The sequence below is a fragment of the Carettochelys insculpta genome, chromosome 14 (assembly GCF_033958435.1).
Source record: "Carettochelys insculpta isolate YL-2023 chromosome 14, ASM3395843v1, whole genome shotgun sequence".
In the NCBI taxonomy this organism is placed as follows: domain Eukaryota; kingdom Metazoa; phylum Chordata; order Testudines; family Carettochelyidae; genus Carettochelys; species Carettochelys insculpta.
Genome location: NC_134150.1, coordinates 42,267,657 through 42,294,036, shown reverse-complemented (window position 1 = coordinate 42,294,036; position 26,380 = coordinate 42,267,657). Strand labels below are relative to the sequence as shown.

General features: G+C 45.3%; 1 protein-coding gene across 3 annotated transcripts in view; it reads left to right on the top strand.

Moving 5' to 3' along the window:
* Positions 1-26,380, top strand: part of ANKRD11 (ankyrin repeat domain containing 11) — a 240,614-nt gene that overhangs the window by 193,610 nt on the left and 20,624 nt on the right. For all 3 annotated transcript variants that reach the window (XM_075009252.1, XM_075009253.1, XM_075009251.1), the window contains exons 4-6: positions 1,680-1,818; positions 24,654-24,824; positions 25,992-26,195. In XM_075009252.1, the coding sequence (XP_074865353.1) occupies positions 1,680-1,818; positions 24,654-24,824; positions 25,992-26,195 (514 nt within the window). The remainder of the gene's footprint in view (positions 1-1,679; positions 1,819-24,653; positions 24,825-25,991; positions 26,196-26,380) is intronic.

Below are 26,380 nucleotides of genomic sequence, written 5' to 3'. Positions count from 1 at the left end.
TTCTATTTGTTGATAACACATTTTAAAAATGCTTAAAAATAAATACTGATGTCCATCAAAGTTATCAATATAAGTGTTCAGTTGTGCAAAATTATAGGATAACTTTATCTATATAAATGTTTTTTAGTTGCAGGACATTTGGGGTGGGGTCAGATAATTTTTTTAATGACATGAGACCAGTGGTGTCCAAGAGAAATTTAAGGCTCGCCCCTGCCCCACCTCCCCCTACATGCACACCACAGACTTAAGCTCAGATGAGTCATCGGGCCATGCAAGCTGCACTGGAGCTGCAGTGGGCACTGGCCCGTAACTGCTGGAGCCAGGCCACACTGGGCCACAGCTGCTGGGGCCACTGGAGCCGCTGCTGCCACCATGCACTTGTCCCACCACATGGTGGGGTGCAGAGCAGGCAGAGGACACTCCATGTACCCAGCTTTAAGGAGCCACATTTTGCCACACTGCAGTGTCCAGTTCAGCCCATGCGGTGAATGGAAAACATTAGTCACTGTGGCGCTAGACCTTGCAATTCAAAGAGTTAAATCTCTAGAAGAGTTACAGTACAAGTTATTCACACCACACGTCAAAATATACAAAGTAAATACTCTTAAATCAAACTCAGACCATTTTTCAAGCAGTATTTTTCTTACTGGGTCCACCTGTTAATCTTGATTACCATCAATGAAAATATTTTTCTTTGGTTTGGGTGAACAGTGAAGTTGTTTGACAATTACTGATAAAAATCAAATCCTCCCAAGCATGTCTCAGTGAGAGCACATTGTTGTTACATTAACTACACAAATAGTGACACAGATCTTTTGTTCGTGTGTTTACTTCCGTGTTTTTAACATTGGTGGCCAATTCCTCTAGCATAATTAAGAAAGGTAAATGGGTAGCTACTTTAACTGATTGTCTGGTGGTATTACAGCTTGCTGCCCTCTGGGAAGGAAAGGTATGAATGAATCTGTGCATCTCCCAGGGTCAGAGCTGCACTCTATGGGTTGTATGTGCTTCAGAGGCAACTATCCCAGCCCCAAGAGACTTTCTATCTATTTTCCCTGCCTAGTGTTTGTACAGAATAGTTTGGAGACCCAGCCTTCACCCAGAAGAAAAGGTTGTTTTTGTGCAGGTAGTTCTGGCATAGAGAGCTCTGGCATGAGAGGAGGGATAGCTCAGTGGTTTGAGCATTGGCTTGCTAAACCCAGGGTTGTGAGTTCAATCCTTGAGCAGGCTATTTAGGGGGTGGGGCAGATAGATGCCTGCGATGGTGCTTGGTCCTTCCAAGAGGGCAGGAGACTGGACTAGATGACCTCCTGAGGTCCCTTTCAGTTCTAACTCTGTATTGGTGGGAGGCTACATATTTATTTCCTTCCCCTCTATGAAAAGATCTAAACATGTACCCTTCTGAAGCAACCAGCAGGAGGAAAGGCACTGAAGGCTGAATTCATACCATTCTAGCCATTTCATCTGCACATATTCTGCAAGCAGAAAACAGGAGAAGCAAGGTCTGTTTGACCTGTTGGAAGAAAAGGAAAACCCCTGTCTGACAGAAGATCATTTTCTCTGGGTAACTGCAGTGGCTCAGCCTAAGTATTGTAAAAGTCTGGACTCGGGCACAAAACATCCACGATGACAGATGCCTGGGGAGAGGCTCTGTGAAATTTTTTCTCTTTCTTTCCTAGGATAAAGATAAAGTTTCCCTAACCAAGACTCCGAAGTTGGACCGGAGTGATGGCGGCAAAGAGGTGAAAGAGAGAGCTACAAAACGGAAGCTGCCTTTCACTGTTGGAACAAATGGAGATCAGAAAGAGTCGGATACAGGTAAGGGGCCGTGAGCACCACTCCACCTGGGGAAGTGCTGAGTGCATTTTACCGCAGCAAAGATTGTCCTTAGGTGACTATGTGGTTTTCCATGTGTTACTGAAACCTTTGTGACAAGGTAATTGAACCTTTTTTTGTGGTGTGCTGTCTGATATCCGGGGGGTGGAGTAAAATCAGTTATAACCAGATACATTTAATTAATCAAACAAAAGGATTGTAAAAGAGACACCTCTTCCTGTGGCTCATCAGTGATGGATCCTATTCATTTACTCAGTAAATCTGTTCGTCACCTGAGACTTAGACTGAACCGCCCAGGCAGAACTTGTTGAATACTGGGACACAGCCACATCATTCTAAAAAGCCGTTACATTATACATTTGTTTGTGTCTGTGTCAGTGATGGGCAACCAAGGCTAGTGAATGGGCCATGTGAATGGCCCTCCATTGTCGCAGTGGTGGGCAGCCCGTGGCCTGCAGCCTTTACACTCCCTGTCTGCTCCCCCCTCCCCACATGTGCCTCTTGCACCTTGGGCCCCATGCTTTCTACTCCTCTCCTCCCACCCAGCACTGTCAGAGTGCCATGAATGGCTGATCTGCTGTTCATCCCCATTCCTCCCACTCCTGTTTGTGGATGTTCAGCCTCTGGGAGGGAGGGGAAGGAGCAGGGACAGAACTCTGAAAATACTGGGAGGGTGGAGAAGGAGTAGGACATGCAGGGCCCTGGTGCCCCAGGGCCTGAGAGCCTTGAGGGAGCAGTCCGGAGGTGCACAAGCCATATGCTGAACCCCCAGCAAGCCGCATGTGGCCTGCAAGATGCAGGTTGCCCACCCCTGGTCTATACAGTCCAAAGGACAATCTGTGTATGCACAGGTCTACGCACACTGGTGTAGTTTTGACTTTCACACTTTTGATACAGTGCCTCCCTGTTTTCCAGCCTTGCATATTTGTGCTATCAAAAGACTGTAGAATTGAAAGAGCATAAATATAAATGGCAATAAGTAAGAGTTGGTCTGGAGAAGTGATTCCTTTAGTTGGTCAATTTTTACCTCAGTCTTGTATAATGTATTTATTAAAAGTCTCGAGAAAGAGGTTAACTTGTCACTTTTTGCACATAATAAAAAATAGGGGGTTGTGACTAGAATCATTGAAGGAGGAAAATAGTTTTAATAGATGTAAAGTACTTAGAAATATGTGCAGAAAATAAAATGGTTCAGTCTGTACAAATGCCTGTTGGTGCACTTGGGGGAAAATAATCCAAAAGAGACACAGGAGCGTTGGGCAAGTAGTGACACTAGCCGAGGGAATTGTGGGTTACAGATTGGCTCTGAGGGTGTAATGCTGACGGAAGGCAAAGCTGATATAGCTTTTGGCTGCCATGCAGCAGACACGCCTTCACAGATCATTCAGCACCAGCGTTCCCAGTGAATGCAGTCACTCAGAGGAGATTCAAATGCTGCCCTGCCGATTAGCACAGTGCCAGCAGCTTGGCTTTTTGTCCCTGCTGGAGGTGCACATCCACGCATGCCTTGGTGCACATAAAAATTACTCCGTACATGGATGGAAAAAGTCAGTGCACAGATGGAAAATATTAAGGGGATGCTTGTTCAGCGCTGGTGAAACGTTGTGTACCGCCTGCCTTTGAAACACCGTGTACAATTCTAGTCACTTCAGCATCCGATATCAGTACAGACCGTGAAGGGAGACCAGAGAAAATCAACAAAAAATAACCTTAAAATCAAAACCAGTATAATTCAGATGGATGACTAAGAAGTATGAGGTGAGGCAAGTCAGGAAATGACTGAAAGGCAAAATCACCTGAGACGGAGATGAGATTAAGATAGTCCGAGGGTCACTGTAGCATTAATAAGATGAAATGGGTAAAAGGAATAGCAGGGAAACTTCCTTAGCAGTGGCGTATTCTAAACCCTATTGTCAGAGTTATTAAATCCCAGGTTACCCAGAGCCCCTGCTTGCACTGTTAACAGGTACTAGGAAGTGTTCTGCATTTTCTCTAATCCCTCACATGTAATTGAACTGTAGGACTCGTTTTACATATCCCACAGCTCTGGAGATTGGACAAAGCTGGGGTGGTGGGTCTATGTGGTTAGGGCCGCCTTTTGCATTTATTTTTTCCAAGTACAGTACAAGGGTCAGACTCAGATATGCCAAGGTATAATTGGTGTCACATAGTCTGCATTCTGAGCTATTGACTCATTTTGCTTGATTTAAAAGTTTGCAAGGTTGATTGTAGAATACCCAAGGGTTGTCTGAGCCAGGTTGCTGGCCTATTGGATGGGAGTTTTGTCCTTTGGTTAATTAATTATATTTGATTTGCTCAGGGAAAAAGTCAAACTTCTATGGGTTTCATTGTATTGAATGGTAGTTTCTGTAGTTGCAGAGCTCCCTGTCCTCCAGAGAGTTTTGAAAAGTTAGTTTATCTTGTTAAAGTATAGCTTGAATTGATTGCCATCTCCTGTTATGAGCTGTCATTTTTTGCATTCTTGGCATATCAATGAGTAAACGTATCTTGGAATGCATATGTGATAGAGGCCACAGTAAGCTGCAAGACAGAGGGTCAGCCCCTGAACTCTTGAACACATAGTGTTCCTGCTCTGAAAAGGTGCGATCCTGACTACTTTTTGATGCTAAGTGGTTTAGGGTCTCTCTGGACAGTATTTAGCTAGCTGACCATCTGATTGTACCCGCTGCCCTAGGCTATGTCCGAGCTGAAAGAGTTTAGACGTCTTGGACCAGTGTGGCCAAGGCTACTGAGGGAAAGAAGGTTAAGCCTGAGCTTAGAACTTTCTCTGCTGCCTTTTTACATTTCAGTTTTCGCCCAAGCAGTGTATGTGGGGGAAGGGGAATCATAGGCTGATTGTAGGCTATTTCCAGGGTCATGTGGCCTTAACAATGATTTAAAATGTCAGCGTGGAGCTCTGCGTCTATTTTCTAATTGTGCAGAGAGGTGATTGTCTCAGTTAACAAGATAAGGCTGTTTTTGGAGTGCTGCAAGCTCCTCTTGGGATGTGAAAAAGTGTGGCTCTTGCTGTCTTGTACCTTGCCACCCTGCCCAGGTTTGCAGCTGGCCTGCAATCTGAGCAGAGGACAAGTAGGTGAGGGTAGTGGCCTGTCTCAGCATCTGTGCACAAGATTCCTGCCTGCCCTGTCTTTCAGCTGCTCCCACAACTTCTGACAGCCCCTTTACAGTCACCAGCCTGATACCACCTCATGGCTCCCCCAGAGTTGGTCCTTGCTAAAAGGTACTAGGAAATGTCAGTTCAGGTGCCTAGGTGTGTCCCCTCTGAGTAGCTGAACTGGCACAGCAAGCCACTCTATCAGTAAGGAAGTGGAGCAGGGGCTGTGAAATGGTAGTTCAGTCTTGAGTTCATTTCAGCGACACCCTTCGTGTACTGGGAAAGTGTGGGTGAGTTTCTAACAACCTGGGAGACAAGGAGAGGAAGTGACTCAGTCACTGGCAGGGAGTTTCAGGTAGATGGTGCAGTGCACATTAGATGCTTAGCAAGAGCGTGCTGTGTTTTCTCTTCACTCAGTCATACATCTGAAGTGGTAGGAGAGGCTTGTGGTCTTGTCACTCCCCCGCCCCTGCCACCTCTGCCCCGGGGTACTCTACAGCATGCTTCGACTCTGGTTGCAGGTTAGGGTCTGGCTTTCAGTAGAGAGTAGTGACATTTGTGTGTGTGCCACTTTGTCCACTTAGCTTGTGCATTTCCACATATGTGCCCCCAAACTCCAGTTTGTACAAACACATGGCCAGATGGAGACTTACCAGATCACGCTTGTTGGATGCCTGACTAGCAAGCCACTGAAATTCAGGTCTTAAATGTCTCAAACAATGGCTCTTCCACTGCACACACAGCATCCATCAGCTGTTTTCCCTGCTGCTCTCTGGGAAGAGTCTAGTCTCAGAGGGGTAGCCAGGTTGGTCTGTGGCCTCACACAAAGAAGCAGTCCTGTAGCACCATAAAGACAATGTTATGGCTATTACTCACACCATTTCATTACCTAATAAATTTGTTGTTAGTCCTTAAGGTGCTACAGGACTGCTTGTTTTTTGGAAGTAATCTGTCTGAATAATGAGTGGGGGGAAGGGAGGGACAACAGGAGAGGGGGCAGAAGGGTTTTTTCCCTCCTGACTTTGATTTCAGCTGTTGTGCAAAGTAAGATTGCAACATCTCAGTTAACAAAACCAGTTACACTGTTGACCTCAGGTCCTTTATATAATGCTGCCCTATTTGTTGCAATTTAGTGCATATTTTTGTGGGTGGTTTTGAGGATGTTTTTGTCTTTTGTATTTCATGTTGGTGAGGTGGAATTCAGCCCTAAATATGTGGGAATTGAAATTAAGAGGACAGGTGGTTTTTGTCCTCCTGCTGTTGGTGGGACGTTTTCCCTCTAAAAATGGACAGAAAATGGTGATCTTGTTGTAGGGCTTTGCAGTGATACTGACTTTTTTGAGCTCTAGACTGGTGCTTTTGTTTTCCCCCCACAGCGTATGATGGTATTGTCTCAAATACTTCTAGTGCAGCTTTCTTGTGTAAAGTAAACAGTATACATTTTGTTTGGCAGTAGGTGTGAATACTCTTTGCAACAGCCATTGTTTGTTCAGATTTCTGTTTTATCTTCTAAATTGAAGGTGGCTTTGAACCACAGTTGAGTGCCTGGATGCTGATTAGAAGTCATTACTAGGCATTGTTGCATGGGTGTTGCTAGGTGTTCTCTGTGTTTGTGTGCTCGTGTGTGCCTGTGCAGGACCAGAGCTACTTCGGCAGGTGTTTGTATTCTAGGGATGGCACTCACGTTGTGTTACTGCAATTTCATTGGTAAAACTTCAGTCAGTCAAAGGTATGAAAAACACACCCCAACCAAGAAACATTGTATTGACTAAAAGCAGCAGCGTGGATGAGCACTTTGGGGTAGGTGCTCTCCAAGTACCAAAGCTATCGCTCTTCGTGGGTGGTGGTTTGGTTTTGCCAGCGTACTCTCCCCAAACTGCGCATCTTCCAGCAGCACCGTGTAGACATCGCTTCATCAAAGACTTACCTTCTCCTCTCCTCTGTGTGTGTCCATGTCTTCCTCTCTCCAGTCCTCTTCCAGCTACTTCTTCCTCTTCCACAGTTGATTTCCAAACAGCTTTTTCTCTGTCCACTAGGGCATTAAATTGCAACATCCTTTTTAGCTGTCAACAGAGCAACTTCCCTCATCTTCAGCAAGAGAGTGCATTTGCTGGGGAGACATCTGTGCTGATCCCTCAATCATATTACAGTGGGTGCTGTGAAGTGGAGCAGATCACATGCACTTCCTCCTTCCTTCCTCCTTGCAGCCTGCTCCTTGAGTTTGGTGAGAAGCACGTAATGCCTGTGGAGTGCTGATGTACTCAGAAAGAGAGCAAGTAAGCAGTTTCATTCTTGATCTTCTTTGCAACCCACCCGCCACTCCCCCAGCATGACCTTACTCCGCTTGGATTCATAACCAAACACTTAGAATACCACACAGAGGGTTTTGTTCACTTAAACAGTCTTGGCAGGGTTTATGGAAGATAATACTTGCAAACATTGTTTTCAAATGTACAGTTTTGGTACAGTAGGTCCAGTTTTAAACCTTTCTAAATTGTCAGCTTCAAAATGACTCCTAGATTAAAAATACCCATTCTAAGGTCCCATGCAGTTAATCAAGTATAATACCGGTGTGTATAGGTGTCTTAAAATACCAAACAAATTTCACTGTCAGCTTAAAACTCCTGAAATGTGTGTGTTGCAGCCTCTGCATGAGACTTTTATCTTCCCTGCTCTTATTGCGGACTTTGGATGTGTACTCCCGTCTCAAAAGTTGTCTAGAGAGCCTACATTTTTCAGTTTCTATGCAAATATAGCTCATATATGATATTGCATGCTACAGCCAAGGCAGCAATCCAAAAGAATAAAACCAGCCTTTTACCCGCAAATGCCAGGTCTTGCAGTCTGGCGAGGCTCTTTGTTGTGCTGAAAACAGAGGTTTGGTGTTTCCCAAGCATTTTCTGACTTTAACTGGGTAAAGCCTAGGAGGGTTGTGGAGAAGCTCTGGATAGGAGGGAGAGGAGGAAGAGGAGGAAAATGTACTGAACGCCAGAATGGACATACCAGCTGAGTGGAGAGGTGGGCGCAGCAATTGCGACTTTGTAAAATAAAATTCTTGTTTACACTCTTTCTGATGCCTGTGTGCAGTTTTGCAATAAACTGCTACCTGAGTCATGGAGCTGACTCAAAGGCACCAGACTCTTTAATTACAGAGTTGTATGCTTTCCATGTTCCTGTGTATTCATACTGCATATGTAGCAGAGCAAGTAAGAAGTGTGTGGTGTCTTGTCACCAGTCTCTACAAGTGCCGTGTACTGGATTGGAATTGCTGCTGAAAGTAGTTTTGAAATGTACAGTTCAGATTAGAAAATGTTACATGAGGTTTTACTGAAGACAGGTTTGATTTAAGGCTGCTGCACTTGAGGCCATGGCTTCTGGCAATTGGAGGGTACAGCTGTAGTTTCCAGTTCCTGCATCACTGGGGGGTATATTTTAATAAAACCTTCCGAACGCTCTGGTTTCATTCCAGCCCTTAAAGCAACCTGTGTTGGAACACAGGATAGAAGATCTGATCAAAATTGGCAATGTCTGAAGTCATGTTTGGTATCCAGAGCTACTTGGTGTAGCAATAAGCCCCATTCCTGAAATCCACAAGTGTGAGGTAGAGATTATACTAAGTCTAAAAAAAATTCAGGTTTTACCTCCTGGGCACTTCAGCATTTTCTCTTGTTCTTGAGGTTTTGTTGGGTCTGAGAACAATTGCTTCAGGCAAGTCTAAACTTTTTTCCTACTCCCATTTAGTTTCACCACTCTCCTCTGTCTTGTTCAGAATCTGTAAAAGCAAGTTTCTTTCATGCGTCTTTGAGATGCTGACCGAGTCATAGTAGCAAGAATAGCAGATCAAAGTGCACTTTGCAAACTTTGTTCAGCCTGTTTATAGACTGCTGCTGTTAAAGATATCTGGAGCTTGGTAGCCATGTATAAGCTGAAAATACAGGAGTAGTACGGTATACATGCAGTGTAGTCTTACACCTACTATACATCCCTTTGATTTATTATAGTGTGTATTGCAGCTTCACTGCTGAAAAAGTAACAGATTAAACTAATGTAAAATCACGCTGCCAATAGTATTTTAACAGCAGCTTTGTGTACTAAAAAGCCCCCAAAACACTTAAGAAATTTCATTGTGAAGAAGAAAATAGCAGTTCCCATTTTTTAAAAAATGCGTTTAGTAATGTAGATTTTTACTACTTTGGCATCTGTAATGCAGGGAATGCAGAATGGGCCACAAATAATAACAAGCCTCAGAACACCCTTAAGGTAAATTATGGGATATAAGGGTTTCATCCATGACATCTGTTTAATAGTGCAGAGCAACACTGTACAGCTTCTTGAAATGGGAGGGAAAGGAAGGTCTCCACATTTGATGGAAGCTACAGAGGGAATCTTCGAAAGGCAGAATGTAATCTGAAAACTGCTGCCCTTGGATCCATCAGTCCAGAATTGATCATTAACCTGCCTCTTCACCTGTCAATCTAGCAGCAGTGCCTAATGACAGAGCAGTATCTGCTGGTGCCATTTAAACCACCTCCTTTCTGTTTCAACCCCAGACTATGCTCTGCCTCAAACACAAGCAGTTATTGTTTTCAGCAGCTCCTTTTGGGTTGGGCAAGGGAATGAATGATGCATGCTTGAGCAGCATGAGGCTTCAGTCATGGGACCTCTCAGCGTTACTTAATCATTGCAGTGGCAGCAGAGTTGCCACTAATATCACTGTGCACACAGTTTCCGCATTGCTGTTATGACAGTATCTGTTTGAGGGTGATGGCTGTCATTCTATCACAGAAGTGCCTGGAGCCCTCCCACCAAAATACAAGACAACCTCTGCCTTGAAGAACTCGCATTCTAAAGATGGGCCACGCCCAGACATTAAACAAACAAGAAATCAGCCATTTGTCAAAAGTAAAGAACGTGTGAGTTAGTTGTTGCCAGTTCCCATGATATTTGGCAGTGTCCTTACATCTTCTGCTTCTGGAGTCAGGGGATTTCTGGCCTCATGGTTGTGGAGAGAAGTTTGAAAATGTGACCCAAGAGGACTCTGAAGGCTCAGAAACGAAAAGCCGGCAAACAACTGAAATCCCATCTTTTTGTTTTGTTTTGTAATCGGACGATTCTGAAGCTTGAATCATGATTTTTAAGCTCTTGGGGCTGATGCTGCATTCTCTTCCCTACCTCTCCTCCTTCTGCCCAGCGATCGTAGTCAACTTGCGTCACAGCCTTGGCTCAAGTGGTGTGGCCCTCTCCTGTGCTGCGCTTCCCTACTGCCATGGGAGAACATCGCCTCAGTAAGGGGAGACAGATAAAGTCCTCTGCTGATGGTCAGCCACTTCTCGGTTACCTGTGGAGAGGTTGCCTGATGCCCAGCTCTAGGGATTGGGGGGCATGTGGGCTGCAAGGCTTCCCCACCCTGCTTATCTGACTCTTGCAGCACAGCTCAGCCATTTTCCTCCCAGTGAATTTTTGAGGGGGGTGTGAACACCCTGTGCTCATTCTCAGGACCACTTTTTGCTTCCTCAGAAACATGCCTCTGCTTACAAAGGAGTGAGGTTCCCACAGCTGGGGGCCATGCTCCTAGCTATAATGTAGATCTTCTTCAGCATGTTTGTTAGGAAACAACCTTCTCTCTAAAGAGCCCGTGTTGACTCCCTTGTCTGTATATCATTTCCTCTGCTTAAAGCAATACAGAGCTGCTCTAGATTACAGGGCCACTTCCCTGAGGTGGTTGGGGGCTCTGGAGTCAGTGCTGCTTTGCCTGTGGTTGCAAAGAACTCAAAGTGAAGTTAAACATCCAGTATCAGAGAGGGAGCCCTGTTAGCTTTGAGAACAATAAGAAGTCTTGTGGCACCTTATAGACGAACAGATATTTTGGAGCATGCGCTTTCGTGGGCAAAGATGATGCAGTGGGTCTTTGCGAAAGCTTATGCTCCAAAATATCTGTTCGTCTATAAGGTTAAACACCCAGGTCTTTTAGCTTTTGAAGGCCTGTCTGAGCAAAGAGAGCCAAACGCAGTGAGCTTTGCCCACGTGCAGTGTCTTGCTGTAGGGCATGGGACTAGCGTGAGTAGAGTCAGCAGGCGTTGCCCTCAGAGCTTTAAAAAGTGCTACTGTTTTCCAGCCTCATTCCTACTACTCCTTAAGCACATTGTGTGAGGCTAATTACTGGGTTGGAGATGCTAGATGAATCAGATGATTCAAACCATCCACTTTTCCCTTCTCCTGGAACATGTGCGCTGTTGGGTTGCCTAACTGGCTGCTGCTGTTTAGAAATGCCTCCCGTGGGAACAGCCATGTTAGTCACAAGTGGCTAAGCTGGCAAGGGAATCCGTGAGAAGCAAATTGCTGGCTCACTCAGACGCATCTGTGTATGAAATGGTTACTTGTGTGCTGGCTTCAGACATGCAACTGGGGGATTCTGAGGAGTTGTGCTGCATAGGCCCTTTCTTCACTCACGTAGTCCGGAAACTGTCCTCACCTAGCAACCGTGAGAGGGTGAATGTCAGAGCTTCCTCCTTTCTAGCTGGGCCCCACAGTGGTAGCGCAGTGTAGTTAAACTGGCAAACGCCACCTTTAAAGGCCTATTTAAATACCTGTAGCTGGTGAGAGGGTGCTGTGAGCTTCGGTGAACCAAAAGCCTTAACAGTGATGGCTCCCTCCTTGATCTAAGAGCTCTAGTCTGTGGATTTCACAGGCTGTCTTGACTCCAGCTTTCCAGGAAGGGAGAAGCGTGGGCTGCGGTGTTGCACTTCTGCCCCGTGCTTCCTGCCCCATTTAGTGCTCCTCTCTGGTCTTCACAACAAACAAGAAGTCTGGAGGCTAGATTGTGGGTAGCTTTGATGTATTACTGTTTAACATCAAGGGCTGTATTTTTGCACGAGCCACTCACTTGAGGGACCAAAAGCAAATGGCTGCTTTTGCCAAGAAGCCATTTAACACTTCTGGCTGAAGGGTGTCTCTCTTGCTTAATCCAGTTCTGCCTATTATCCTGAATTTTTGCATGCGTCTTGTATAGGGGATATCAGATCCTCTTAGCCGTGAGTTATTCCTTTTAAAGCTTACTAAAATGTTGGGACCTGACCCTGTAGATCTGTTGACATCCATGGGCCTGATGGGAAGCATAAAGGTTTGCAGGTCAGGCTTTTGATCTAGAAACTCATTCGTTTTTTTAATGCATTGGGGTTAATATAGTACTCTGAGCAGTTATTTAACTGTACTGCCCTTGCCCACAGCCCACTTCAAGTCTGGGACACCTTTCACTATAGCTTGTGTGGGAATGAGTTTCCCTTGATGGCCTCTCTCTTTTTTTAGATTGAGTAATCATATCTCTGCTGTTACTTTTAAGAGGGAGAGAGGAGTTGACCCCTTCTGCCATTCTGTTGGAACACACTTGTACATTTCACCTCCCCTTTTCTTCTACTTTTCCTTCTGGGCATGAGCTTATTAGGCTGATAAGCCAGGCATCCATCTCCATTGTCTGTATCCTGTAATCCATTTTCACCATTGGCTATGCAGCTTATGCATAAAATTCTCTGCAATAAATATCAGCCTCTTCCTGGTACACCCAGGTAATGTGACTTTCTCATTCTGGGCTTTTGGTCCCACGCCTGTTCTTGCTGTGCTTGTCCTTCGTTCCTTACTGTTAGTTTTTTCGCTCATTGTAACCAGACATTCTTCTGGCTTCCAGCCCACTCTCCGTGTGCTGCCCCTGGTCTGTCCGGCTGTATTTGTGCTGTTTCCCCTTTTGAGCTGCCAGGATACTTAACCTGCTGCACCCTGCTGGTGTCCTCCCCAGTCTGAAATCTCTTAGTTGCCTTATGTCTTGCCGTGTGCACATTGTCCTTAGATTCTGACACTGGCCTGGCCACAGAGGTGTGGGTTCATCTGTGTGCTGCTGCCCCTCCTTCTGTTCACTGGTTGCCTTAATGTAAAACCTTTCCTTCCTCTCTTATTTGAACTGACATTCACCAAAGCACTAAAACATTTTATGTGCTTCATCCTCAGTGGTAAAAATGAGTCATTTCGTGCGTGCTGTGCTGTGGACAAGAAAAGCAGAGACTTGTGCTTTCTCTCTAGGGCCTAATATGGTCTCCAGTGCTGTCTGCACCATTCTAATTTATTCTTATTGGGTTTTTGTTTGACTGCATGTTTGGGGAATATGCTGTTAACAAAGCCAACAATCAGTTACTTGCAGTGGTGAAAAGTTCGTTCTGTACTCTGCTTGTTGGGCAATGGAATTTTTCATGAGGATCCCACCTTTTGAACTTGTGTTGTCAGGTCTAAGCAGTTAAAACAGATGCTTGTGTGGTACAGAGCGATGTGTTTCTAGAGACCAGAGCATTTCTGGGTTGGAGCTTCCTTAGCCACAAATTGTAAAGCTTCAGAATGCACTCAGAATATCTGTACCAGGTTTTTCACCTTTAGTCTGTCTCCTGCTCCTCCTTTCTCCCTCCCACCTTGGCTAAGGCCTGGGCTTGAACTCAGTCTCTTAAGCTTGCATGCAGAGCTAAACCAACAGCTGAATCTTGAATACCTCTACATGAAGCGGCACATGCTGTGGGACCTCTGGATAGCCACCTACAGGAAAGGATTTGTATGGTAAATTAATGCAGCGTATGCACGTGTGTTGTAGGACCTGGAAAATGACCTGGGCAGAAGAACCACGTGGGGGCAAATGGGCCAACTTTGTCCTCCTAGAAGTGTACTCATGCTGTCGTCTTTCACTTAGAGCTTCCAGATTCATATTGTTAGTTTTGCTGTGGAAATTAAAAGTAGTTCCCTAGCTATATTTTGCAGGCATAGCTGTCTTCACGCTCTGAATTTTCTGTTTGTGTCAAGCTCCCATTAATGTCAGCATGAGTTACGTATCTGTACCAGGAGAACAGAATCCTTGAACTAAAGAAAATAGTAAGAGAGGACTGAGGTTTTGTTCTCTAGATTAACAGAAAGTTAGAGCAAGTGAGTGTCTCCAAATGTAGGCGAACGGAAGGCGGAGTTTGGCTAACTATGCTTCGCCATTAGAATGGTACCAGTTTTCATCAGCAACATTTTTCTCTCTCTTGATGTTGGCTCTTCACTCCCCTGTAGATTAGATTTTGCACAGTGATAAGCGGTAGGATTGTCAGAAGTATTCCTTGAAAGCTGAGCTCTTGGGCGGCTACCAGGAGAGACTGAGGTGCCACCCAGCTGATTAGCAGAGCATCCACAGCTACCCAGCATGGGCAGCCTGTGTTTCTATTGGTGGTGCCCATCAGCACATGCTTTGGTGCACATAGCATTTATTGTGCTCATGGGTGGAAGAAATTAGAGGGGCCACTGTGTCAGTGCCATCACAGCATCAGCTTGGACTTCCTTCACATCTGGAGAACAAACCACAACATGCCTGGGTTGTGAAAGAGGATGGGTGGCGTTGGTGCAGTCACATCTAAAGTGACATGCTTTCTGAACACGCCTGTGCTAAGGCACACTGGTGTAACACAGTCTTCTTCCTTTACTGCAGTAGGTGCCAAATGAAAGTCTTGCTCTTCAGACACTGAACGTTGCTGTAAAGATTTGCTGAGACGATTTCACTAAGGGCAGAAACTACCATAGAGTGAAATTGTGCAAACTTTGAATCAAGATTCTCTGTATCTGCAGCAGTTAAATAAAAACCACAGTTGCAACCTTGTTGCGTCTGGGTTGATCTGAGGCAAGGAGGCCAGTGCAAAGCTTTGGTGCTTTATTTAAGTTCAAGTTTCTTGCTTAGGTTCCGAATTTGAAACCAAACTGCAAGAGGGTAGCAATACATCCTGTATCCTTTCCAATTGGCTTTCCCCTCATCCACTTCTGTCCTTCCTGTTTACATATTTGGTTTCAGGCCACCTAGGGGTCTTGCTTCTGCACTCAGTTCAGTTTGCCAGAACTCTTCTGGGGAGCAGAAAACAGGCTTAACCCTTTGACTGCACACAGTAGAAATGTCTGAAGAAGTGTGTGTGTGTGTGTGTGTTATGCATCATTTTCAGTAGAAGTAACTTCTGGTTGTCAAGAATGTAAATGCCCAAGCTGTTTCAGAGAGGTAGATTCATGTCCCTTTCAGCCAAGACAAGGGAGTCCTGTGGCATCTTAATGACTCACAAATTTATTAGGGCATAAGCTTTTGAGAGCTGCAGCTCACTTACTCAGATGTATAATGTTTTTATGTTGGCACTTTCACATTGCTTGTTAGTTGAAGTTAGTGTGCTTGAGCACTGTGAGGATTAGTTTTGCATTTCCACTAAATTTCAGTGTGTTTTAAATTCATAATAATTTGCATTTCAGAAAAGCAATCCAGGCAGCTCATTAAAAATCTGTATCTTGTAAAACTGCATTTCTGAACAGTGCTTTCGTCTGACAGCCACGTTTGTGATCTCATTCCAAGTTAGTCTAGATGTCTTTGGGAGATGAGCCTTTGAAGTCCCCTGAGCTGTATTCCTTGCCCCATGGCATGTTTGCTTTAGTGGGGTTCAGCAGCCAGACTGTAAACTGCTGTTTTACCTACACTGGGAAAATGTGTAAGCATGTTCTACAATGGTAGTGACGGTGAACATTGTATTGTAGAGAGGGCACAAATGTTTGTGCTGCAAAACCTAACCCTGATCATACCTAATGTAACAGTGTTGGCCAAAGTACAGCTCACGTAACCCTGCGTGCTCCCCCCATTCTCCGCCTGCAAGACTGGGGTTAGAGAGCCTCTCAGGGTTTTCCACTGTAGTGGGGTTGGTGAAGCTAGAGGCTTCTGCCTGGTGAGAAGGGGAGGCTGGGAGGCAGGATAACTCAGTGGTTAGAGCATTGGCCTTGCAAACAAAGGGTTGTGAGTTCAGCCCTTGAGGGGGGGCCTTTCAAGGGCCGGGGACAGGTTAGATTTTAAAGAGAAAAAAAAAGTCAGGGATGGTGATGGGTTCTGCTGTGAGTGCGGGGGACTAGACTTGACAACCTCTCAAGGTCTCTTCCAGTTCTACGAGCTGTGTATCTCTATGTTTGAGGTGTACCTGGCTCTCCAGCTTCTGAATGTTATATCACATATGACTCAGAGGATCGGTAAGTTTGACCACTTTGTAATAAAACCACTTGCCCCATGTGTTCAGTTGCAGCTCTGCTTGTGTGTGGGATCCAGCTCACAGCTCTCAAACCTGAATGACATGAACCTTAGCAAAAGCCCCACTCTTCTCATGCATTCAGCACAGGAAAGGCAACCTGTGGCCTGTTTCCCATACTTCCTCTCAAATGGTTTAAAAGCTCAGATGAGCCTCTGTGCTGCAGCAGCATGGGTCATAATACTGTGCATTGCTCTGCCACCTTCCCTTACCTGGAGGTGTTTGTGGCACTACAGACCTTTAATGTACTGGGATAAGAGAGATCCTCTTTTGGTGGTTGAGGAAACTGAGGCTTAGAGTAGGGAAGTGACTTTACCATGGTCATGCAGCAAATGAGTGACAGATCTGGTGACACACGTGGGTTGTCTCAGCTCCCAGACTTGTGCCTTAATCACCAGGCAATTTCTTTCCTGTGAAGGATGCAAGCACAGCATCCGCAAATAGTGCAGTTACCTACATCAAACCCATCCGTCTTACTGCAGCAAGTGAAAGCAAGTGCGCAGCAGTCCCTGCTAGTTATTTTTATCCTTGTCGATCGCATGCTTTTAATGTTGTGTTCTGTGGAGGAGGAAATTTCAGCCATAGCAGTTAGTAAGAATTCAGCATTTTCGTCCAACTTTGTGGGTATTTTTGCAAATTGTGGGCTCATTCTGACAGCCCTGAAGCAGCCGAGTAATATTAATGAAAGCATTCCTGTTCTAATTATAAACTCCTGCACACACGCCGACAAACCAGGCCTTGAAGACCTACCACCTTTCTGCATTGCTTTGGTTGTATTTTATAGCTGTGGCACAGAGCTTTTGGTGGAGATGGCATTCAACATGACCCCATCACTGACCTCTATTATGTTTGTGCAACAAAGATGGACCCTGGCGTGGCATGAAGGGATGTAGACGTGGCTTTCCTTTCACAACAGAGCGTGCTGAGCAGACAAACCCTGATTTCTTACAGCACTGATATTTGCAGGTGCAACGCAGTTTGTTGCGTTTGCATTTGAATTACAGCTGTGGAGGCCAATGAAGGACAAAGTGCAGCTCCTGCAAGTCATGGAAAGGGCTTGCCTGCTGCAGTGCCTCTTTGAGCCACGTGCCCTGGTGATAGATTGTTGGTCATGCTGCAGTGGATGCTGCTCATTGGGGACGCCAAGAGCTTGCATGAAAATACCTATCCATTGAGAGAGGCAGTGGGAATGCTAATGTGTTCACCCCAGGAAGAATAGTACCCTGAGCTCCTGGCGCTGTGTAGGCCTAATCATTTTATTGGTTTAGGTTTATTTTAAGCCCTGGAGAAACTATCCTCTTTTCAATGATCTGGTCTGATCATAAGCTTTGTCACTACTGTCAGGGTGAATTAAATGTGATTTCAGTCTGGTTAAAGTGAAATTCTCCTTCATTCCATACATTTCCTAAGTTTATACACAAAATGCAGGGTTTATTATAAGGCCAGAGACCTTTTTAAAGTATAAAGCTGTTGTCAGGAAATGCGGATGCATGCAGTCGATGGTGGTGGAATAATCAACAAAATACAGATGTTCCAACACTTGGGGGGAAAAGCTGCTTTTGTGGCTGGTTTAGAGAGATGTTTTAGAAGTACAATTGGAAGAAGCTGCACAGCCACCCCTCGTTCATGCCAAAAGGCTAGGTCTTGCCTTGTATGTGGAAGAGCAGAAGAAAATCCCCAGTAAAGGTTGTTAATATTGCACCCTAGTGGTGAGTACTAGAAGCAATATTCAGCAGTGACTCAGAAGAGAGGGTGAACAGAAAAAGAGGCTGTTCGGCTGCATGCATATCTCATAGAACTGGAAGGGACCTTGAGAGGTCATTAAGTCCAGTCCCCTGCCCTCCTAGCAGGACTTAGCACCATCCCTGACAGATTTTTTTTAAATCTAACCTACACCAGACCCTTGAACTCTCAACCCTGGGTTTGTAAGTCCAACGCTCTAACCTCCCTGAACTATTCGGCTAAATGAAGGCTAAGGACTTGACAGAGTTAGGTAACTGGACAACGTGATGGGAAACTAATACAAGTGTTCTTGCACAATGCACATTCTTCACGCATGTGGGGTTCTGAACTGGTGGTCACGTCTCAAGGAAGCAGCGAGGAGCTATTTTTTGGGTCACTTCAGACATTTTCTCATTGCACAGTCATGGCCAAAATGCCTCCTCCCTCTCTGTCCCCGTTCCCTCTGATACATGAACAGAGACATCAGAATGAGGCTCCCCATACTCAGAGCGTAAAAGATTGGGACTGTTTATTTTGAAAAAGCAAATGGGAAGATAAGTCAGAGGCATATGCCCCTGACTTGCAGAGAGGCCCAGTGCCCCAGGCAGTCTCCTGTGTAACCTTTGCCATAGTCCAAGGACCAAGAGACAATTAAATAAATAGGCAACAAACTTAAAACTGATATAAGGAGAGACTTTGAGTTACTGCAGGCTGTAATGGAAGTTAGTAGCTTACAACAGGTAAAAGGGGGAGCAGGAGCTGGCAACACCATAACAACAGAAGTGGTATCCGCAGTCACACACTATAGTGACATGAGGCCTACTAACCCAAGTGTTTTACGGCATAATGGCAGGATTCGAGAAAAATTAAATGAGATTTACAGAGCATTTATGCCTTTCACTGAGGCTTTATGAGTGGCCCAAACACAAGCAAGAAGGCTGATGATCAGCTCCAACATGGCAGGGTCCTGTGTTTCTAGGCTACAGAGAGACATCTTAGCTGCTGTGAAGCTAGGCAGTGTGTGTTTGTACAAGCCCTGGCACGTTGCAGTCCAAGCTGAATGAAAAGATAATGCATTGTGAGCAGAGACTGAATCTTGATCAGGAACTTTTCTTAAACTTAAAATGATGGAGTGAGAGGAGTCCAGCTTAGCCTGTCTCTCAGCAGCTGGAGTCACTAGGAAATTCAGTGAATGCAATCCAAAATCGCTTTGACCTTTTATGTCATATTTGGTGCAATATTAACTTTACATTTAAAAACTGTAATTTCGGCCAGATAGGTAACCCTGAGGTCATACTCAGAGGGGCTGGCTCAGTTCCAAGCCTTGGTCTCTTGTTCCCCGGGCCAGCAGAAACCAAGCACGTCATGAAGGTGTTGGTGCCTTGGCTGAGCAGTTTGTGTGAAATGAGTGGTTGGTTTCAGGTGTCTGTCTTACCAAGAGTGCTATATGAGTTCATGCCATTGGTTCATTCAGCAGACTCTGCAGGGCTAAAGGGACCTCAGCTCCTTGAAGTTCCTCCCTCTTAATCAAGGTAGAGGGATGTTGGCCCAGAAGAAGCTTGTACTGCTGTTCATGATATTTCTCCTATTCTGAGAGTATTGAATGGTCAGTTTCAGTTTCTAGGGTGTTCAGAACAGCACTGTACACTTAAAACAATCAAAGCCCTTAAAACCTTTTCTGAAAGAATAGCATTAGCAGTCTCTCTACAACTGGGTTAGGTGCTCATATGTGACACAAAACAACTTTGTTTATAACACAGCCATCACACACACGTCTAGGAACAGAAACTGCAGACATACAGAACTCTCTAGCTTCTATTGAAACTTTAAAGCATGTCCCATAATCTAGCTTCATAATGGCCCTTTAATAACTAGAAGCCAGATGTGCATTTCCCTAAGCTTCTGATAATATAGGGGCCATGCCAGCTTGTCCAGCTCCCAGCTCTTACTTCCTCAACATCAGCTCACTGTGTCATCACAGCTTGAATTTCCTAGGAACTCCTAAATCATCTGTTTATAGAAGGGAGTGGTGGTTCATAATGAGAGTGGATCTTGTTTGCTTTGCATCTTCAGTCCATATCTAGGTACTTGGTTCCATAAGAAAGTGATAGAGCTAGTCATTCAACCGACATTTTACCACTCAACTCCTGCAGCTCGTCTTACTGTTTAAGCTGAATACTTCCAAAAAGGAGTTTGGGGGTCCTTTCCAACTCTTCTCCTTCCCGTCAGCATGGTCTCTGCTTTCACCATTACTACTGAGAAGAGAATTGTGCTTACTAGTGAGAAGCACTCAACTACACACAGCATCCACCTGCTAGTTGCAATGCAGGGTACACCATTCTCTTCTGTGAAGCTCTTAAAGAGCAAGTGTGTTACAATGGTTGGCCGAGTGGGATGTACGAAAAGGAGACGATGGTCTTAACAGTGGATTTCAGTCCTTTAGTGTGGCTTGATGGTCAGAATCTGTGGCTGCTTTGATTTGTTTGCAGCTGTTTTCAGGCTGATGTGAAATGTGCCACGTTATCTCCTACTTACTGTTTGCCGTCTAATTCTTGTTATTCCTTTGCACCAGTGCCTGTGGGCCTGTTCTCTCTTCTCCTCCTCCCCCACATGTCCCTTCTCGTAGCAGACTTTGCACCTGGAAAATGCATGCCCAGCATTAGCAAGGCCATTTTAGTAATAATTTATAATTAAAAAGCCTTTTTTAACCGTTTTCTATATCCAGAGCCCCTCCCTGCACTCCAGATAAACAATCTAATCTGTCTGGGGATGCAGTAAAGTGAATCACGTTATGTAACATAGGTTATTCTTAGATCACCACCATCGTCCCCAGAAGTACGCTGGAACACACCGTGTTAGCGATGCAGCTGTCTCCTCTGTGTTCGAGTGGGCCTGGATGTAGTTGTTGAGCTACACAGAGAGGAGTCAGTAGTTAGCCAGTATCTGAACATAGTCTGGTTAGAAAGTGGAGAACTGAAACAGATGATTTTGTATCTAAATCTGATCTTGTAAAATGTGTGAAAGCAAGACAGGGTGCCATTCCTACAGTCTCCACAAATGCTTTATATTCGTTTGATGAGAACCCCAGTTTATTCATTAAAATTTTTTGACTCTCAGTGATTATTGATGGGTGTTATACCAGGCAGGATAGCAAAGTTAAGATAAATGTTTGTTTCCAGTTGATTCATATCGCTCAGTGCAGTGTGAAGGAGGAGCATTGGGTTATGTTTGAACCCATCAAAGACGTGTCTGTTTGGTTCAGGTGCTAAATGGCAACTTGTTTTATTTAAAGGGACATGCTATCACACAAATCACATTTTTTCTCCTGGTGGTGTAAGGGGCACTTAATATGGCTGAAACTGGGGGGAGGGGGTGCAGATGGGGAAGATGAGGAAGGAAAAAAATACAGAAATATTTTCCATCTCACTTGCTTTGAGCCTCTCCCACAGCACATCTGACCCCCAGAGCATAGGGCTGGCTCGGACTGCAGGGCGAGCAGTACCACCGTAGCATTCCTGACCACACACAGATGCCCCAGCTCGTGGGGCAGGTGCATCCCCACTAACTACTGCCTTAGATGGGTGGTGCCACTGAAACACCCCAAACCAGCACACAAGGCAGGACACCGTCCCTAGTTTCCCCAACTGCCAGTGGCAGGGCGCCCAGGCCTACCCCCCTGGAGCATGAAGGAGTGGGAACTCACAGCACTCCTGGGAGCAGAGTTGGGGCGGGGCCAAGCCCAGGCTGTTAGGGGACACAGCCACCTCTTGCTGCCTCTGGTTCTAAGGGCGGATGCCCACCCTCAGCATTAGAAGATCACTTGCTTTTTACTTGGACAGAACCAACCCGTTTAGATTTTAACCTGAATCCTTTATATCCGTTCTAGACTGCTCTAAGGGTACGTCCATATCCCCACACACTCTAAATGGATAGCTGGGTGCATTCAGCTATACTGTCAGGTAAAAGACACACAGCCTCTACTGGAGATCAAGGGGCACCTTACTAGATCCATATTGGCATCAGTAGCATTCCTAAACCATGTCTCCCTTGTAGACATATGCAAAGCCTGCCTTTGCCAAACATTATGCAATCATACAAGGTCCCTAAGTATATATTCAGCTTGGCTGAGCTGTACTGTTAACAGCTCTGAAGCTGCTACTATCTTAGGAGGGCACTGCTCAACAGCCCCCCAGAATGGAGAACCACAGGGACTGCACTGGAAGAAGAGAAGCTTACACCTCTGGTGTATTTAGTGAGGTTCTTCGAGATGTGTCCCTGTGATGCTCTGCTAACTACCCTGCTCCCTGCTGCTTCGGAGTTTGAAGCAGACTCTGTGCAAACAAAGGAACTGAGGTGTCCTGGTCATGCACACTAGTTGAAGCGTCAGTGGCAGGGAAGGCAGGCCCTCCGCATGCGCGACGCATGGGCACTGCTGCAAAACTCTCTGAGCAAAGGTGCAGGGATAGGCCATCACCTGGAGTGGAGCACCCACAATGGAAGACATCTCAAAGAGTCTGTTACTGCACAATTGAGTAACTTCCCTCATGTTGGGTGAGAGGAAAATCTCTTATTAAAGTACAATACAAGGGGAGCCTCAAAGTATTTTAAAACATTACATTTGAATAAAGGTGCTGAGGTAGCTACATGGGCTGTACCTAGCCTTGGGGAACAGGAACCTTCCAGCCTCGCTGTCTCAAAAACCACGCCTGCCCCCACTTCCATTCCACTACAGTTGCTGCAAGTGTCTGGAAGTTTATTCCCTGCTGGCTGACACTGACTCCAGGGGTATCGCTGGTGAACCAACTGCAAGGATTAAGAAGGGTATTTCCTTGTTAAAAAGATTTCCCCACCCCAGCTTTATCCTGTATACCAAAATGGAAAAACATGTTGCTTGGTTGAGAATTGTCCACGATCAGCTAAGCAGTGCAGCTTCTATTTAACCAGCAAAGGTGTGGGCAATTCATCAGGGGCTTTACATTTTTATTTCAAGACTACATTGCAACTAAGCACTTCTTCAATGCTCAGATTTCTGAAGCAGAATCTGACTAGCGTGAATTCATCATAAAATCTGAGAACAGTTTGTAAGGCCACAGCTGTGGGAACCGTTCATCTGCATCTGCCAGATATTTGATAGGATTTAGCTGCTTTTTCTATAACTGCCTTTATTGGTCATTAGTAGTTTGGCTTGGATTATACATGCACAGCACTTCTTACAATCAGTTGAAAAGCACTGAAGTATGCTAATGTTTGAATTGTTTATAGAGCAATGCGAACAGTCCCTCATCTCCCCCCCATCTGTTTGTTTGCTTGCTTGTTTTGTTGTTTATTTTAATATTTGGAATTGGTGTGTCTTTCTATTGCTTTTTTTTTTTTTTTTGACAGAAATCCAATATAATCAGCTGGGGTAGCTCAGCCAGATAAACCTAATTTTTTTTTCTTAAACTGTCACATTGAGATCATAAACTCAAATCCCATCTCTCCATCTGAGGGACTCCGTTGCATGACACTCAGCAGAGAGCATGCTGTCAGACCTGTGCTGTTCATGATGCTAACAGGGAGTGTCAGTACGGGACAGGGAAATGAACAGGCGTAAGTGTTAATTCTGTGTGTGTGTGTAGATCAGTGCTTGCTAAGGAAAAATCAGAAAACTGCTAACAAGAAGCTGAAAGGAGTGATGGTGAAAGAAATCCCATGAGCCTTTGCAGGACTTCATTCTCCCTGGCTCACTTAGGATGTGATGCTTGCTGGCGAGAGCAGCTTTGGGTGATGTGGAGGGAGGCCTGGATCGAATATTGTCTTTGCACCACTGGCTGTGCAGACACTGTAGGTCACAGGCACTGGCTCTGGGCAGCACGCTCATTCCTCCCAGCAGGCATTTTCTGCCGTGAAACCAGTTAGCTGCTGGGAGTGGAAAACTGTTTGCTCCCCGCGTGTTGGCTTCACGGAGGTAGGTATGGGAAGGGAGCCGCTGAACAAGCAGCACAAGAACGGGCCTGAGGTGATGTAGGAAAAAGCTGTAAACAGGAAGTCGCTTGGGCAGACTGACAGTGTGGAAGGAGGGCGCCCAGCATGCAGTGTTTGACACACACACAGTCTCAGCTGGGGAGCGACACGCTATTTTGTAATGGTTCCGATGAGGAGCGCAGGCCCTGCCGGAGCTGAAGGGGATGAGATGGCGACATTTCAGAGCTTTTACAATGCATCTCGTTCGCACTTTCTGTTGCTGCTTTTAGATACCTCCAGTTCAGTCCATGCTGTGGTGGTGTAAGGCTGATTCGCTCCTCAAAGCACCATGGCATGAAATGGAGGTTCCTAGAAGCAAGATGGAAGGTACAGTACTGACAGAGGGGCGCCGTGTGCGTTTACGCTCTTCCCCCCTGCACTGCTGTGTGGAGGGCGGGGAAAAGAGTCTCAGTATTAAAAATGCCATTAGGAAAGGGCCAAACTACCAGCAAAGTGACCCAATCAGGCAATGCCAAGGTAAGGTATCCCCCACTCTGCTCTACTGCACTGTATCTAGGTGTGTGCTTCAGTGCCAGGGCTTTGAATGGCTCTGAATGAGGGTGTCTGTCCAAGAGCATTGCTGCTGGCGAGTGCTGGGGCTTCTAAAGAAGGATTTTTTTCCCCACCAGTGGCTTCATCATACTCTAAGACACTGACCTGAATTATTGGACGCAATTATCCGGCTTACCCGCCTCAATGTAAAATTATGGTTGTTACGCTACATTTACATCAGCCATATGAAGAAAACAATGGACACGAATGGGGAAAGCTATTATTAGTACTTGTCTGAGAAATGAATGTGTTATTCAGTTGTGGAAATGCCTGCAGCATGAAACCTTCCCCTTCCCTTTCTGTCTCTGATTGCATCACAGAAAAGCAGGGTCCAGAACGGAAGAGGATTAAAAAGGAGCCTGCCACGAGGAAGCCTGGCTTGCTGTTTGGAATGGGGCTTTCAGGAATCAGGGCTGGTTACCCACTCTCTGAGCGCCAGCAGGTCGCCCTTCTTATGCAGATGACAGCAGAAGAATCTGCAAATAGCCCAGGTGAGAGCTGAGCATGTTTCTACTTGGAGGTGTGGGTGGATGAGTCAGAGCTCATATTTAACAGGGCTCAATATGCTTCTGCTTATTTGTAACCAATACCGCAATCACAAAATAGACAAGGTTGAGCGTGTGTACCAGGGGTGCCTACTTGGCACCCAGGAAATGTTGGTAGCAGAATTCTTCTGCTTCAAAACCACAATATGAGAATTTGGAAATAAATGTAAGGGATGCAAATACTTGTTCCATCTTCACATAGTATCACTTTGTGCAGGCTATTACTCCCTACCCTAGCTCAGACAACTGTCCCTCTATTGCATTCTGAAATGGTACATAATATTGGATAGATAGGTGCAGAGGGCATTAGATGCTGTTTAATTAGCACTAAAGATCTCAGAATTAATTTAGTCGTTCGGAGCATTAACATAAGTCAGAGCTCCAAGTTTTCTGCTAGGTTAGTATGTTGACTAATGAGATGTTTGAGAGTAAAAGAGGGAACATGAGTATCTTTGGGATTCTTAAATTATCCTTATGTAAAAGAACTGGACTCCGCTAAACATGGTGTAGAGTAATTATAGGTGTACCGTAGTAAATATCTTTAACATTAAATTACTGTATTCTTATTCTGTAGTGTCCGTTGCTAATGTGGTCTGCTTTGGGTTCTGTATGTGCTTGTAGGATCTGTCTGGGTATCCTCCTAGGTCTTATATACAGAAGAGTGGTTTATCTAGGCATCTTATTTTGTTGTTATGATTCTTAACATGAATGTAGTTTCATGTCGCTCTGAGTTGATAGTGCATTTCAGAATATTCAGGTCTTCTCCCAAGAACTATATGTGCATTATCCTCCCAAGGCCGTAAGCCCCTCACATGTCCATGGGGAAAGCTACTTTGTCACTTCCTTCGGAACTGAGACTTTTGGGTATGAAGAGACACTTTGCCCTCTCCGAAATCATGGGTTGCCTATGATCTGTACAAGGGTTGCTAGGCCCTTCTCCAGTCTGTGCTTTCCTCTGTCTCCATGTCTGGTTCAGAGGATGGGTTACCTCTGAATGCCTAGCAGAGTGCTTCAGTGAGGCTGGTGGATTAAAACTATTGCAACAGCTCCCTCTGAGGGCTCTGATTTTCCTTGGAATTGCAATTCTTCACTATATTTCTCTTCTCCATGCAGTAGATACAACACCAAAGCATCCCTCTCAGTCTGCAGTGTGTCAGAAGGGAACTCCTAACTCTGCCTCCAAAACCAAAGATAAAGTAAACAAGAGAAATGAGCGTGGCGAGACTCGGCTGCACAGAGCTGCCATCCGAGGAGATGCCCGGCGCATCAAGGAACTCATCATCGAGGGCGCTGATGTCAATGTTAAAGACTTTGCAGGTAACAAGCCCAGGTGCAATTCAGTGATTTGTATCAATAAGCCAGTGCAGTGAGTGGGTTTGTGTATTGCACCCAGTAGCTGACCTCACCTTTAATAAATACAGAAATAGCCAGACCACATCAAATCAAGAGTCCATTAAGTCCATGTCTATACTGAAAGTGGCCAGTACCAGCTGCTTCAGAAG